This window comes from Anopheles ziemanni, chromosome 2 (assembly GCF_943734765.1).
Source record: "Anopheles ziemanni chromosome 2, idAnoZiCoDA_A2_x.2, whole genome shotgun sequence".
In the NCBI taxonomy this organism is placed as follows: Eukaryota; Metazoa; Arthropoda; class Insecta; order Diptera; family Culicidae; genus Anopheles; species Anopheles ziemanni.
In genome coordinates this window covers 81054026-81071329 of record NC_080705.1, presented here as the reverse complement: position 1 = coordinate 81071329, position 17304 = coordinate 81054026, and the positions used below count along the sequence as shown (strand labels likewise).

The window sequence follows — 17304 nt, the reverse complement described above, 5'->3', positions numbered from 1 at the left end:
TTTCGGGGCTTAACGTGGTGCCCCCTCGAAGCCTCGTGGCCGGCGACTTAAAAATTCTAACCACCAAAAAACCTTCTAAAGATCTACAGGAAACAGGTGGACTTGGTTCGGAGCCATCCGAAACCGGAAAGTGGCCGTGCGCCACCAAGCAAAGGGTAGGTTAGAGCGGTCGGCGATGGAGCAGGTTGCAAAATCATAACCTACATGGCTAGAAATTACACGCGTAATGACCAATCATTAAGTCACGGGCCGGATCGGGTGTCGGGCGGATGTCCCGAAGTTTTCGTTGATCTTGATCTCGTCATCCGACAAAACAAAAAACGCCTCTCGAAGCAAATGATCCCGAATCTTCGGAAAGACCATTTGAAGGAGGGAAAAGTAAGCAACATAATCAAACATTCTGCCCCTCATGACACATGCCAATTGTTCGTACCTGGCATGGTTATCCAGCGTGACCTTAATGAGATTTGAGTTGTTGCTCAAATTTCATCCTCGGCATCGGATGTCCTTTCCTTTTACTCGCTTGGTATGTAATTTTGGTTCACAGGTCTCTGAATGTGTCGAAGTTTGATTCAAGCATTAATAACATCAAATCGTGAAGAGGTGAATTCGAAATTGGGCCTTTTAATGAGTTAATTTTTCAAAATTGCAATAGCATTTGGTTTGGACGAATTGCTGTCGGATGGAAGCATTATTTTCAAATTGAACCCTTCGCCTAAAGCAATAGAAATCTTTGTACAATATTTTCGTTAGATCAATGCATCGAGAATAAAAATAATAGCTAAAGTAGGCTGAATTTGATAACAGAAAATAATAAAAGCAATAAAGAAAAACCCTTTTTGAAAAAAATATACCACCGTTCCAACCGGTTCAATTTGCTTCAAACTGTACTGACCAAGGTACTTAATTCAAAGCTAACAAGAACCGGTTCCCGGTACCCAAGATTCTCAGCTGTTCAGCTGTCAACTGTCAAAGAGCACGAAAAAATTGGAATCGCCCAATTCGGCGTGTTGTTTTTTCGCGTGTTTCGGGCTCACGGAAGATTTTCGGTCGCCGGATGTCCGTTCGGTTGCTAATGCCCGGTGCTGGCAGTAAAAATGTGGTAAATCGAACGTGCAGTTAAAGACAGGAGCCATCCTATGTGCCCTACATGTGGAACTCGTCGCGGAATTCGCACCAACGAATCAGCCCGTCGTGTGTGCGATTACGGCATCCGGCAATACTGCGAATGGTTTCACAGGTGTAATTTCCGTGTGTTCCCGTACCGGTGTTCGTCGTTCGATGTCCTAAGGATTGTTCCGATCTCCGGTATGCGCCAGGTACGGTCAAGTGTTCACCGCTGAAGGTCACATTTTGGTTTTTCCTCTTGGATTGCACTTGGGCAATCGGAACGAATGAATGAGGTTAGTCGTGCCTGCGCTGGTTCCCTGTGTCATGTATCACTTTTCATAACAACCAGCCGCAAGTTTCGCTGACGATTGTTCCATAATGTTACTTTCTTTTGATGCATTTGTTCCACAAACATAGCATGAACTCTCGATGAAATGATAACATCCGAATAGACCCGATGGCTGTGATAGTACATTAAACGACGCGAAAGAAACCACACGTGGACACAGAGTAGCCACTGCATTCTACTGCTCCTAGATTGCATTTTCCCACGACCCCGCGGAAGACTGAATCGGTGGACATTGGCAGCGCAGAAACCAGAAACGTATCGCAGCTCAATGTCACAACAGGCGGTGGAAAGTGCTGGCATGAAAATTCCTAACTGCTCGAAACCGTTCGAGTGTTCAGAATGCAACAAACTGTTCCGTCAGCTGAGCACACTGACCAACCACATGAAAATACACACCGGGGAAAAACCGTACAAGTGTACCATTTGCCAGAAGGAATTCCGCCAAACGACCACACTATCGAATCATCTGAAAATTCACACCGGTAAGGCGGAGCCCACGCTTTTGTATTCTTCAAGCGGCTTCCGAGACTAACAAGTGTGTTGATTTGTTTTCCAAATTCGCAGGCGAAAAGCCCTTTAACTGCAACTTTTGCAATAAACAGTTCCGTCAGCTAAGCACCCTTTCGAACCACCAGAAAATACACACCGGCGAAAAGCCGTTCGAATGTTCCGTATGCGGCAAACAGTTCCGGCAGTCCAGCACGCTCAACAGCCACATCAGGATTCATTCGGACGATAAATTTTGTAAGTTCCCCAAACATTCAATTTTATTTCGCAAGAGCACTAGTCCATGATTTTGGAAATTTATTCATAACTTCATTTTTATCATTTCTTATTTTTATTTCGCTGTTATAATTTTTATTATTATTATATTTTAACATTCCATTTTTATTATTATTTTTTATTTATTTTTATTTTAATACTTTAGCAACTAACATAGAGGGCCATCATACCTTGTTATATCACCGTTCTTTAGCGAATCAAAATTGTTGCTGCTGTCTGATCTAAGTTCTCATTTATTTCCAGACTTTTTGGACCTAATTGTTTTTTTCTGAGTTCATTCCACATTCTTCTATATACAGTTACTCCCAAATATGAAGGTACAATGTCAATTTGGTCCTTTAACCCCGATTCTCTTGGTCAATTCTCATCGTAACCGTAAAATTCTAAAAGAATATGATAGAGGAACTTGTAATGCTTCAAATAAGCCTCGAACGAGATTTTTATTGGCCAAATTGGCTTAGTTTTAGGCCATTAACTGAAAAAACACCATGTGGAGATCTCACAAAAGTCATGGTACACGATGTGAACTATGATTAAAAAGGATATATTGACCGCCTTTTAATACTTCGTTTGGCCTCCTTTGGCATCAATAACAGCATTCAAGCGACGAGGCATCGAAGCAACTAACTTGGTGGGGAATTCAGGTTCGATATTTTCCAAAACTCTAGCTATTTTTCATTTAAGATCCCTCTTACCCGTCGGGTGACTTTTTTGGACCCAGATTTTTACTTCACGCCACAAATGTTCCATAGCATTTAGAACCGGTGACTGTGAGGACGTTTTCAGCTGTTTGGGGACATTATACAGCAGCCATTCCCGCACCAAACCCGCAGTATGTTTGGGATCGTTATCCTGCTGATAAAAGTAAACTGCTGGATGTCGCAGTTTTGCCGCACTTTCTTTGACGTTGTTTTTCAAGATGTTTAAATACACCACTTTGTACATCGTGGTTTCGATGAATTCCATTTTTCCTACTCCGTTTGAGGACATAGAGCTCCATAAGATAACGTTTACACCATTATGCTTGACGGTTGGTATTACATGCTTCACATCTCGCTCCGTATTTTTCGTTCTCCACACAATTTTTCGCCCATCGCTACCAAAAAGATTTATTTTGGTTTCATCAGTAAACAATACGTCCGACCAAAATTCTATGGGCTGATGAACATATTTTTTTCAGCAAATTCCAATCTTTTTGTCTATTGGTAGCAGATATGAAAGGTTTCTATCGTGCTATCGTACCATTTAAACCATGTTTTCTTAACACTTTTCGGATAGTTTCAGCAGAAATCGACCTAGAAATAGTGTCCTGCTAGTCTTCGGCTAATTTTGGAGTACTGGCGGTTGGTTCTTGCCGTACTTTTCGAACAATTATTCTTTCATCGTTTGCTGTTAATATTCTTTTTCTCCATTCGAGGACCATTCTTCACTCTTCCTTCTTATCGCCATCTGTCGATGACATGCTGGCCTGTAGAATGTGTCCGTTCAACTATATCACCAACTTTTCGCATCGAATATCCTTTGCAATATAGGGAATGAATTCGTTTCATCAATTCAACGCCAGTTTCCTTTCTTGACCCGTCCATTTCGCAACAAAATTGAGAACTCCAAGGAAGTTACGTGTGAAACAAGTTTGCAAGCTGTCCTGAACCCTATATGACATAATTACCTATGCTTAATTGACAAGTTTCAAGAAACTCCCAGAGGAACTAAACGGTGTACCATGACTTTTGTGAGATCTCCACATGGTGTTTTTTCAGTTAATGGCCTAAAACTAAGCCAATTTGGCCAATAAAAATCTCGTTCGAGGCTTATTTGAAGCATTACAAGTTCCTCTATCATATGCTTTTAGAATTTTACGGCTACGATGAGAATTGACCAAGAGAATCGGGGTTAAACGAACAAATCGACACTGTACCATCATATTTGGTAGTAACTGTATATTTTTTTTTATTTTAATGCTTCAGCAACTAACATAGAGAGCCTCATACCTTGCTACATCACCGTTCTTTATTGAACCAAAGGCAAGATTGTTGCCTCCGTCTGATATAAGTTCTAATTAATTTCCATACTTTTTGGACCCAATTGTTTTTTTCTGAGTTTATTCGTCGTGGAATAGTTGAGATAGTTGACTTATTTCATTTTATAAGAAGGTGAAGAGAAAGTATTTTACTCATACTTTCTCTGTAATTTTTACGAAAAAAAGGTTGGAAAAATAATTCATGTGAACTGAGATGATTTCATCATGCGATCGTAAAATACTGGCGAATTTTCTTCTCAGTAGGGCTTTCGATCCATGGACCTTGGACAATGTTTTCGCCGGTGTTACAGCAAGCAACTCCTGCGGCTAAGTGACATTTTTCGCACGACCTCTGCGCCAAAAATACTGCACTTTTTTGGTTTGATGTTTTCGTGGATATAGCGGTGTATTATTAGCATATATTTTTGCGCAAATCGTTTTAAGCAGATATCACAATTGAACGATTTTCTGTAGTGTGCTGCCTGGTGCCGACCAAGGTTGCCTTTGTAGGTGACCTCTTTTTGTAGCACTCGTCGCAGTGAAACTATGGCCGATTAGAATGGCTAGAGCATCGATCGTTGTTTGCTTGCCCTCGTAGTCCGAGCACAGTTCCTTAGTAGCTTGCACCTTCGAATTGTCTTCTGTAGGCAGCATGACCACTGTTTCCAATTCCGAAGAGCCAACAAACAGTTCATCGTTCACGGACACATTGTCAACTGCTTGTTGGTGGACTGCCAGCTCGTATAGCAGATCCATGGCTGGTTCTTCCTCACATTCTCGATTTGTATAACTAGGCCATTCCTTTTTAAGCCTACGCATATGTTATTCAGTGCTATTACAACTGACTTTAAAGTCGTACCATATCGTTAGGTGGTTTACGCACTTTTCACAAAGCTTGTCCGGCAGGTCATCTGAAGGAGAAACAATAATTCCTGTACATATCTCATATGCGCCATTGTATGCTTCTATTGGTGTGTTCGCTTTTTTACCACCGCATCCACGGTACACTTATAAAGATAATTGGAATGAGTGAGTAAAAGAGTTGCTAGTCGTCATAGACATTCGGAGAGTAGTAGTAGTAAATATGTTTTATAGAGGCTTTGAACCGGGTGGCCTCTTTCACCTCTAGACATTCGGAGAGATTTGAAGTCCCATAGAGGGATTCGAATCTCAAATAAGGAATCGAATGCCAAGAGTGGGTAAAAGAATTGCTAGTCGCCATAGCGAGTCGAATCTCAAACTCCCTATTAGAGATTCGAATCCCAGTTTGGGATTAAATTTCGGGAGAGTGACTTAAAGAATCGAATCATTGTGATGAACAATCGAATCATTGTGATGAACAAGTAAATGAACACTATTTTTTTTGCCTCGGACCACACAACGGTTCCTAATCATTTTTTTTTGTCTCTGTCATTGCACATGTTAGAACGGTTAAAAAATAGCTTCTTTAGTTTTTTGCTAACAAAGAATATTATCTTGAAGGTGTGATATGTTATTTTCAAACGTCCCTAATAATAAAAACCGTATTTTTGCCCTATTTAAATTATATTCGGTTACATTATTTATGCAACTGACCGCATTCTAATGATCATCTTCAAGTAACGTTCCCTGTCTTGTGACCACAGCTTCTCTCTACCCTCCTTCCCCTCTAGACAATATTGACCTGATAGGTTCCTAACCTCTGTCTTTAAGGCATAAAACCCTTCAAATGCAGCATTTGTCCAAAGGAATTCCGCCAGACGACGACACTAGCGAATCATATAAAAATCCACACAGGTAAGTCAATGGTTACACCTCTCCCGCCCACTTCCGATTTTCCCATGACCTGTTGACTGGTGGATTACATCGTGTTTCGATTTTCCAAACAATGTTTCTATCCGATCCGGTACCAGGTGAAAAGCCATACGCTTGCACGTACTGCAGCAAAACGTTCCGTCAAACTGGGACACTTTCGAACCATCTGAAAATTCATACCGGCGAAAAACCGTTCGAGTGTGCGGTGTGCGGCAAACAGTTCCGTCAGTCCAGCACGCTGAACAGTCACATTCGTATTCATGCTGATGACAAGTATTGTGAGTAGATTTTTAACTGTCGGTTGAACATTCGATTGCATCGCTACAAAGCTTTAATGTGGTTAGGACAGTTCTAAAGTTATCTAAAAATGTAATTTATTATCTTCTTGCAAATAATTTTCCATCAAAGGCAAACCGAGCACAGCAACCATGAGCACAACGGTCAACGGTGGACTTAATTTGAAACTAGAAGACATCAAACCATTTTACACGCCAATGTAAATGATTTCGAAGTAAGGAAGGTCGATACAAAACGTCAAAAACTACTTCGTTTTCTGCGCTGGCCGTACCAGCGATGTGCAATGGGTTTCCTGCAGCCGAATTTTCCTTCGTTTCTTAAGACCTACGCGTGTTGCCGGAGACACAGTCCTCGAGGCTAGCAGGGACGCAGGAGCTTACCGTTAATAAATTGTTGCAATTTAAGTTATAATAACTTTATCGATGAACCACCACCCTTAAAATCGAGACGATACTTTGGTAGCTCACATGATCGGGATACGCCTGTGTCCTTTCTGCGCTGGCCTGCTGCGGTTGCACCTAATTTGAGGCATTCTCCGATTCGTTTATTTGTTTTGGATGGTTGAAAGGCAATTTCATAATTTATTACCGTTAATATCCGTACCCGATAATAATCTTCGTTATTCCTTTCCCGCACCTTCGTACCCGTTTTAATGTTGTTATTTATTCTCTGATCAACCAAATGAGGAGCTTCATTGCTGATTTGCCGAATAAAACCGAGGGGAGTTCTGCGTCACACCAAAACCCGGTGTCGAGCTTAGCAAGTGTACGTGGTTGCACTATAAATACAGACGCACATACGGGAGCTAAAAAACTGGCGAACCCCGTGCGTGCGAGTGAACGCGTTTATACGAGTGACTGTGTAACAAATTGCACTTATTACATTGCATTCATTTTTCCCTTTCGCACGACCTTATCGTTTTCCGTGTGTATTCGATTGTTAGGGTATTGATCGTAGCACAGGAAAGCAAAGGGAAGGACAGGTCCCGATACACTACTGTAACCGCAAGAACTGGGTGTGATTGTTGAACCTCAACATAGAGAGAATGAGAATGAAGGCACGTGGAACATTATCCACGTCTCAATAGAGGTACTAAGTATTTGAAATAAAATATAAAACAATTATAAAATAACAGTAAGATCCTCAAGATGCAGCGACGTTTCATCAAACGTCCCTTACAGTCAGCGGAAAGGTAATGAGATAATGTTAAAAAGTCTTTAAAGTAAAATAGTAAGCAAATATCTATACACCGAAGATAATGCATCGTTACAGGGCCATAAACATAAATGTGGGACTATTACAATCTGTATAAAATGTGGCAAATGCAGGAAGAGAGAAAAAAGGGATCGTCAAAGAAACTTATCGAACGCAGTGTTTAGTGAACCTGATGTGATGGAACGAATCATTATGTAATAAAATGTAACAGAAGAAACCATCTGTTTTAAACAGTAAATCAAAAGAAATTATTTCCTTAACATATGTTGTACTCCGAAACGGTTTGGTTTGGTTGGGATGCTTTTCACAAAAAGGCTTTTTTTTAGTTTCATTGGATTTTAACTTAAAGTAAGTTATGTTCAACAATACACTAATTGAATCTGTGAAAAAATGTACCTCGGGTTTATTAGGTGATAGCTATCGAAGCATAAGTGTGTTAAACTCAAATTTCTCTATTTAACTTGCTCTTTTTCACTTATTTTTTTGCGTCTATCTCCATTCAAACGATCTGTATGATCTGCTCAATTGAACTAACTGATCGGTCATGATCGGTTACGTCCGATAGTCGTACATGTGTGTAGTTTCATACATGAAACTCACTGGCTATCGATGTGCGATCAGTTCGCAAATCTACTTACTTTCGTTTTATAAACTGTACCATATAACGAAAATAGATCAGTTCATCTAGATGGTATAACCACTGTAAGTGCTTCGAGAAACGAAAGATGTAAACCCGCTGACGGGTATCTTTCGAGGAAACAAGAATCCAGCGTCTCAGTGTCTATTGTTTGCGACAGCTAAGCTCCGGGAATTTGAGCCTCCCGCCGGAGGGACACTGGCAGCTGTCAGCGAACCGCCACAAGGACCACCAGCCACAGTGTCGTCCTTGCGAAACGTGTGGCCAAACAAAAACAAACGACAGTGCATTAGCTCGATGCTCGTGATCGTAAAACAAAAGCCCTTCGATTTCACGTGCTGTGCGACAGGAGACGTGGACAAGGGAGGAACCAGGAATAAAGAGCTCTAACACACAACAAAGCAACGGGGTTCGTCGCTTATCTTAATCCTTCATCGGCCACTCCCTGGGAGAAGGACACGTACGTACATTACCGGACCGGGATGGCGTTCGGTTTTTTTTTAATGTTTGTTTGCCAGCTACGCGATGTCACCCGGGCGCTTTTCTTCGATCTCTACTTTTTTGGAACTTTGGGAGCATTTTTTCGTTTCTGTTTTCGCATTCAACAATTTCGCCATACCGTGCCAAAGGATTTGATGATGGTGCTGATAACGATCGATCCAGGGAAACGAGTCCACAGGGATCATGTCTTTGGCATGCTTAAGACATCCTTAGAAACCCCCGCACACTGAAGTCCCACAAACACGTCAGCTCAGCCATTCCTCTGCGTGTTTGTGTTGCTCCTTTGGCTCAGGGGTAAGTGGAAACATTTCCAAATATTTAATAAATATCTTCATTACAATGGCACAGGCCGGGTGACAGCACAGTGTGATCCCTGCTTGCCCGACCTGCACCGCAACGCCGTGTCTTCATTGGGCTTTTATCTTTGCAGATTCTCTCCTTCGCCCTTCGACAGTGAGACATCTTGTGCTTCATGGAATTTTCGTTTGGTCCCAAAGGACAAGGATGCACACGTCCGATGACTTCCTTTAGCACCTATTCGCGATCATGTAATGGTTTTGATGACCTGGGGACAAATCGAATCGATTCACCAAGTGGAAACGCCGTAAGGAAAAGAAGGACGATATCTATTTCACCAAAGAAACAAACTGCTGCAATACATCAACTGCATCAGGATGGTAAAGGGACGTGTAATTGTATTTATTAGATTGCCCTTTGTTGGGTCTACTACCAGGGACGAGGACACCACTCCCTACCGAAGGATAATCCAACCGGCCGATGCATGTCACGCACGGGGGATGGCTTTTCGAGCCTCCTGGCGTGCCGTGGTTCACCGGTGGGTTCTCTCTGCTGTCTTGTGGTACGACACAAATCGACCAAACAATAGCGGACCTCCTTGCCGGCCGGGTGACGATCCTGTCCCGTTCCCCGAACTCTGCTGCTCGTAGCTCCGTCGAGTGGTGGTGAAGTCATGTGTGAAACGAAGAAATTAGCTTGCCCCGGATGCGTTCCGGCCGTGTGTTCTCCCACGCCACATTTTCCCCCGGGGACTCGGGGATCGTACGTCTTTGTTTGGCTGTTCAAGGTCCTGGGTGTCGCATTATTAGCCTAACCTTCTGGTGGCGTGCCTGTGGAGGTGTTTGTTTTTTTATGTCCGCTGCCAGCGGTAACGATTTTTGGCCGATATGGTTAACCCAATGGATTGTGTGTTTGTTGCCATTTGGGCCACGGCGACGGGAGGGTGCACCTTTTGCGGCAATTGTTTTCCCCCTGCGCCCTCCCGTGCAGCGAGAGATCTCCTGTGGTGGTGCTGTTGCAATTGTTGGTGTTTTCTTTCCCAGTGTCTTAAGACAGCACCCCTGACACCCGTGGGCGATTGTTGGATTTTGTTCGAGCGTACTACCACCGCCGGCAGAAACAACGCCGGCACACCGTTCCGGGGGACGAAGGATAACATAATTCGGAGAGCGTTTTCAATTCACGATCGCGTCTCACGGATGTCTTTTGCTTCGTGCAGTGCACTCCGTTCCAGCGTTATGCCTTGTTAGCCCCCGGGATAATGCTGGCTTCGCTTCGGTTCGGTGAGGATTCGTTCGAAAGTGCATTACGGTGGCAGCTGGTTGGCTAATAATCGCAGCTCAGCTTCATGTCGCATTACTTGACATGCTTTTGCGGACGCTTCAGTTGCTCTGTAAGCAAGCTGCCAGTCGGGCTGATTACTTGATTATGAGAAATTGGTTGAAGAATGCTTGAAAAAGTGGTCGGTATCTTAAAAAGACTATTTTTTAATTCTATTTAAAAAAACACATGTAAGTTTTGTTCGATGAGTGTACATTCTTTCAGTTGAGAGAGTTGGGTCATTGTTTATAATGGATGGTTTACATCAAATGAAAGATAAATGATAATTTCGTACATGCAGTTGTTTGTGATTTCAAATGCTCAATATTGTTTGTGCCAGCCTTCGTAAGCACTTGTCTTTATTTGTTCAATTTAATGTAAGCTCTAAACTTCCTACATTTTACACTTGTGTTTCACTGTTCATTCGAATCTAACCAAGCTCTTCCTCTATGAATATTTTTATTTTCAAAGGTTAAATGACTCCAACATATCCAATTGATTCTCGTCCAGGGTTAATAGTTTTATACTGGTTTAAACCCGTTATTCTTCCTTAATATCCTTTCAGAACCGCAGAACAGCTGCTGCAATTCCTGGGCGCATAAAATGAAATAGCAAAATTGTTATTTTTCTCCACATAACGATCGAGATTACACGTGTATCATTACCATCAAAAGGCCCATCCCGGCTGCTGCGGGTCATTGCGATCACGTGCGTTCGAGTGTGGATTAAGCGAGTACATCAAATAACTTGAACCCCTGATGGCGTGAAGCCTTTTCGGCCCTTTCGGAAAACTACACCGTTTGTCCAACGTTCTCGTATGCGATCGTGTAATGTACGTCCCGCACTTTCACCGCATGAAACGGGATATTTCGTAAACAACTACCGCAGCAACGGACTGCGGGCATTTAAATTAGGTCAAAAATGGTTACCATCATCAACCCATATCGCTTACGCCGAAAACTGCATCCCCTTCCATGCCTTCCGGGTTTCGGGCAAAAGGGGTCGAATTACAAAAGCAGAACTAATGGAGAAAGCTCTCGTTGGAGCTCCAGTGGATTCCAAAGCAGTGCAGATCCTTCGCAGGGCTGGAGGGTTTGTTTGGAGCCTTTTCTGATGGATTTTCGGAACGCTGGCCAGCATATTAAGACGCCACCGAAGGGTAACAAAATGCCAAAGAATCGAAAAGCCTCGCAAAAATTGCCCAATCATGTCAAACTGCTTCGGGTGGATGAGGCAAACGACGGCGGGGACCGAAATCAGGGATCAACGGATTCACGAATTCAGACTCATCGGAGTTAATGAACGGTGTCGGCCTGCAGATGGTCAAATTCGTGCGCTCCGGCAGAGCCACGAATGCCAACCTCATTCCCGGGCGGATTAAGGACGATTCCTTGCGCCAGCGTACGGTTCCGATAGGCAGGTTGACCTCGGGAAGAGAGGGATCGCTTTTGGCGCTGCCAGGATTCGATCGATTTAATGGGTGGTTGCGTAATACGACCGAAGAGAGTCCCGTTAGTCCGAAGGCGCACGCTTGCTTGCGGCCTGCACCGAATTGAGCCAGTTCGTGATTTCCGAAAACTGTTCACCGCAACATAATGCACTGGCTATAACGCATCGATTCGTGGGGAAGATCGCCCGCGGGATCAACGGCCCATTCGCCTTCCGAATCACCGTTCGATAAAAAAAAATACGACGAACCGCGCTTGCCGGATGAGAATTTTCGGCGATAGGAGAGTGCAATATTTTACCCAACCATTCCCGGTTTGGCCAGTTGCATTTTGGAGGATCGATTCAGTTTCTTGCGTCTTTCCTCTTCTTTACACGATTCGTTTTTCCTTACGCCCTTCATCCCTACGTAGATACGCACATCGATCGTTGGATCGACATTATTACGTTAATCATGAAAGCAAACACACCCGAACGTAACAAACACGTCGTCGTCGACAGGAATCCTTTTAAGACCCGGACCCGGGCTGATTGGAAGCAGCGCGAAATGCCAGCCGATCAGGAGTGATCGTTTAATTGGGGGGGAAGCCGAACGGCGGAGTCGGGCATGAAGATGTTGATCCTTTTTTTTCTCGATTTTGTTTAATGAAATATTTAGCCGGCCGGCGTACCATCTGGCTCGCGGTGGTCGTCGTGTACGAACGCGTTCCCCGACGGGTCGATAATTGCCTTAACAGGTATAACAGTTTCCCACCGGGCGAGCACTTTTCCCTGTTTCTTACGTTTGAAGGCTCGTCAATTGTGTATTACGATATTGATGGTGGTTTGTAAGCTGTTCTTTTTGTATATTTGAAGGTAGGCCTTCTTGGATTCGTGGGAAATTGATATTTTTAATCAAATTGCAAGGTGTTTTACGGGATTTTCGATTTTTTCCCGTTACAACGAATTCCACTTGACTGGTTTTAGCTTGTATGTAAGGTTTTTTTGTTTACAAATTAAAATGTTATCCAAAGAACCTTATTCTTATAATTCTTTACCATAAACCATGAAGTTTCTGTAATGAAACTTCTTTACGAAATATTTGCGACATTTCTGTATCCTTTTTACCTTCTCCCTTACCTTTGTTCGCGCTTTTGCAAAATTCTTTTCTGCCTTTGGCTGTGATTTATGTGCTTCAAAGAAAGTCATCCAAGCCCTTCGAATCCGTCGCTTCTGGTAGAATTGACCCATTGTCCACAGTTGTACACAGAAACGAAGCGCGCTTGAAAAGATTTTCTACTGTCGTGTCGGAGAGAAAACATAAAACATCCTGCTTCCTGCCAGTGCATCCCCGCATTGGAGGTTCGGAATTGTTATGTTTCAATTTATGCCCAATAATAAACACACACAAACCCTTGCCATTGTCGTTACGGACACGTAGACCCGAGTACGTGACTTGTCATCGGTCAGGACAGGCGAGCATGTTTCCCTACATCGCACGCCATCAATTTCGATGCTTCCGGTGTCGGAGGGAATGATTTCGGGACGGGCACGATCACGGAGAAGATTGGCCAATTTTTCTCAATTTCCTGGCTTTTGAATGTTTTTATTTTCTTATTTTTGCTTCGCTTAAAGGCGACAGTTTTTTTGATTTCTCGAGGTGCCACAAAGGACTCAAAGACGCAAACGTTTGCGAGAGGCAAAAGTTTGTTTAGGATGCGGGCTTGTTTTGGCCTCCGGGGAGGTCTTCAATTTCCGGTTGAGTGGAATATGGGATTAAGGAACTGATTGGTAAATAGTTCAGCAAGAGTTTAGAATGATTTTGAAGATCATGCTCTCAAAGGGAAAATTAAGAACGATCTCTGTGATGTGAATTGATCCTTCTTTAGGTTTTGTGCTTGCGCAAATATAAATTGATGTATTGTTAAGCAGTTGTTAGTTTTTTAGTTGTTTTTAAATATTTTGAATCAATAAAACATTTTCAGTAGAAATTAGATCCATCAAAACAGATCATCAAAATAATGAGTGTTAAAATGTTTTTTTTTTACATTTTCTTCTCCTTCGCGTAACGATTTATTGCGATGGCCATAAACTGATCGGGCCACCGGGATTGAACGAATCCTTTTTACGTGTGCGGTGCAGAGTGAAAGTTTTCTCAGCCAAAGAACGGCCTTTTCAAGCGGTTCCGTTCTAGTTAGCACAGGTGTAACCCGATACAATCATCCTTTCACTGGTGGGCAGAAGTCGAAACGTTTCGTTCGGTTCACTTCACCATATGCCACTCGAAAGCGAACCGAAATTGTTTACCTTCCGCTGAGCCATGCAAACCTCCGGCAAACATCCAGGACCTTTGCGGATCCGCGCAGAAACAACCGATTAGCCGAGCAGTTGCCTACTGAAGTAGCACTGGCTGCATTGGCCACTTACAAATTGATGAGCCTGAAAAACACATGTCTAGTTTACGATCGTCGTGTTTTCAACAGGCTAGGTTCCTGTTTGCCGTTTTTTTGTGTTTTGTCTTAAATATTAAGTCCTGCGAAAATTCAGCTGCTTTCTTGAAGTGTGAGTTTTCTTTGTTTTTCTTCAAAACCTGCCGGGATGATCGTGAACGGAGAGGCGGCCTTTGAAATCTTATCCAGTTGGGAAGTCGATCCTCAAATTCGTATAAGGACACACAGCTCCTTTTCCTCGTTGTAATCCTTTCGCGTTGCCCTTCGGAAGCACCCCTTTTTGGAGGAAGCCGCCTTTAAAGAAGTTCGTGGGCAAGCGCAAGCAAAGACAAAGAGCACAGTCCGACGACGAACAGATAAAAACGTGCCAGTGGCATTCCAGCAGGGGACTTAAGTCAACAAGAGTCCCCGGAACAAACCTACGGACGGCGGCGGCGGCGGCGGCACTTCAACGCACCAGGGAAAACATTCCCGTCGGGTGGTTTTAGGGTTGTTTTCGTTTCCCGCGCGTCCAGATTTTTGCTTCTTGGTCAGCATTTTTTTCCCCCGCTCACTGTCATATCAAATAATATTTATTTATTCAATTTAGAATTCCGCTTCCATGGGTGCCTGCTGGTTTTTTTGTCCGGGACACTTTTTTTCCCCATACTTTTCGGCATTTGGTTCTTCTAGCTTCGTAGCTGCCGAGGCTGGGCACGGGATGGTTTTAGAACGTTGGGAATGTCCAGGGTCATGCTGCGTTACTTCGCGCCGCACCGAGAACGAGGTTGTTGGTTTTTTCTTCAACTATTTCCGCCGCAAACTTTGTACCATCCGCTTTTCGGGAGTTGAAACAACAAACAGATTCCGAAGGTGGTGGTTTAGTGGTTGGTTCGTTTTCTTTTAAAAGTGGCCGCCTTTATTTGTTTTTATGCAACTGATTTGTTAGATGTTTAGCTATGATAGATTTACCTGTGAACGGATGTTCGAATTTGTATTGAGTGTTACATGCTATTCTTTCCAAAAGTTCAAGATTTGCAAGCAAAGAATTGCTTTAAACAAGTTTAAAATTTAGCTGACTTTTTTGTAACTCTTTGCGCAGCCCTAACGTAATACAAAGGATTGGCAAACAAAAATACCGTTGAACTGAAACAATGACCAAAAAAATTTACTTCATTTTAAATTCTAAACACTTTCAGGCATTTTTTCTCTCTCCTGTGGATGGAACCCGACTCAAGCACTTCCATAAATTTGTGAAACCGTTATTTATTGAGTTTATCATAGAATAAGGAGAAAGCTCTGATCGTTCGGATGCATTTTTATTTATTGAATAATTCGTTTTTATGGCACTAGCCCACGGAGCGCTTTTCACCTGCGGTAAATTTATACAGGAACCGTTTCTGTTCATAATTCATAATCGGCGCTATGGAAAGGATTCGAAGCGGCAAAGGCTTGAGTTTGGGCCAGTGTGGGACAGTTATATTTATTCGTTCCCGTTCGGTCTTCGATTGCTTCCACCAATCCGCATGTGGCGAAGTGCATAAATCGACTGAAGTGAGTCCCCAACTTTCTCTCTCTCTCTCTCTTCGGTCTTAGCCGGTGTGACACTCCAAGTAGGTGGGTATTTTATTTGTCGTGTCCAGTGTTTGCGCAGGTTGCAGCGCTTCATCGGTTTCCGATTGGATTTCGTCGTTCATTTACGAGCATAAATATTATTTTTCGTGGCAGCTGATTCTTTTTAGTCTTTCTTACCAGGAATCCCTGCCTTGAATGGTAAGTTTTTTGTCGGAGTTGATAGTGTAGAAGGGATAAAAAAGGAATCCCTCTGTTCTGCCCCCGATCGTCTTTCCCGTGTCCGTGTAGCGGATCGTAAATGAGCTCGAGACAATTATATTTACGACCGCTTAAGGTTCGATTTACCCTTATAAATTTCCAATTATGTCGGTTGATTTACAAGATCTGATCCTTTCTCCTCCGGTTTCGGGGGGCGCAAGGACTCGCTCGAGTGGTTCCTGCTGCGTTTTGTTTCGATCGATTTGATCCGTTTTTTTTGAAAATACTAACCGGCGCATGAAAGGATCACATTCATTATACGCTAGGCAAGTGTCGAAAACAGCAGTTTATCGTCCACCAGCGATCATAAAGCCGGAATGGGTTGCGCTCGCCCGATGGAGATATCCTTCTCCGTCGGCCGTTACGCGGGGGTAAACGATGATCACGCTTCCTTAACGCTGGCACCGAAAAAGGGTTTCAATTTCACGCCGAAATCGATCGCATTTTCCAATCGATGGGAAACGCACCGTTTTCCCCAATCGTTACCTGGGTGAGTGATATCCTTTTAAAAAGCGTGACCTAGTGAAATTTTTCAGGGTGATGAGAAATTTGGGCTCGATTGCTAATGCGTTCCGGTGCCCAGGGATGGCTGGCGATGAGGTTAAATATCCTTTCTTTTATGGTGGAGAAATATTTATAAAATATTTTGAACCGCGGAAGGCAGCTGTGAACAATGCTTTGAGGAAGGTTTTTGAAACATTTGATTGGAAACCGGGATTTTCGACACGGTCTTTATTTTGGAAAATGCTGCAGTGTTATTGGAAGTCTATAATTGAACCTATATTTAGGCTTTTAGAACATTTTATTATTATTTAGTTTTTCAACCTTAAACACCTTTGATTGAGAAAATTGTTTTGTTGAAATTAAATGATCATAAATTTATCAAAATCTTGAACCGAATATATATCGGAATTTTGACCCGTGCAAATATACCGCAACTATTCAACCGTTTGGTTATTTGTGTAGAATTTCGATGAGCTGGTTTCGGTTTTAATGTTGTATAGGAATTTTGTTTTTGTGTGATTCGACATTCGTAACCCCAAGGAAAAGTCTCATGTTTCATCAAAATCGTACATCAAAAACCGAACAAACTCAATGACCATACCACAGCGGAAGAAAACTACCAAGATCCAGTAACTCTATTCCTTTAAAACGGATGCTTTTCATTTCCGTCCACGAAAAGTTTAGCGCTTCTCACCTTCTTAGATCCTAGTCTTACGCCCCAAAAATACGTCGCTGATAACGATCGATCCCTCCGTGTGCCGGTAAGCCTCACCAAAACTTCCTTCTTGCA

The 17304-nt window shown here is 42.9% G+C and overlaps 1 protein-coding gene across 1 annotated transcript; it reads left to right on the top strand.

Annotated features, from left to right (window-relative positions):
• Positions 1-1001: 1001 nt before the first annotated feature.
• On the top strand, positions 1002-6556 carry LOC131294518 (gastrula zinc finger protein XlCGF49.1-like). The gene is made up of 6 exons (XM_058322565.1): positions 1002-1319; positions 1528-1941; positions 2024-2203; positions 5955-6038; positions 6155-6334; positions 6465-6556. Exons 2-6 carry the CDS (start codon positions 1728-1730, stop codon positions 6554-6556), a joined length of 750 nt encoding a protein of 249 aa, XP_058178548.1. The 5' UTR covers positions 1002-1319; positions 1528-1727.
• The last annotated feature ends 10748 nt before the right edge of the window (positions 6557-17304 follow it).

Coding starts and splice junctions, on each gene's coding strand:
- LOC131294518 (XM_058322565.1), top strand. CDS start 1,728: ATGTCACAACAGGCGGTGGAAAGTGCTGGCATGAAAATTCCTAACTGC. Junction 2,204..5,954: donor TCATTCGGACGATAAATTTT/GTAAGTTCCCCA, acceptor TCTGTCTTTAAG/GCATAAAACCCTTCAAATGC. Junction 6,335..6,464: donor TCATGCTGATGACAAGTATT/GTGAGTAGATTT, acceptor TTTCCATCAAAG/GCAAACCGAGCACAGCAACC.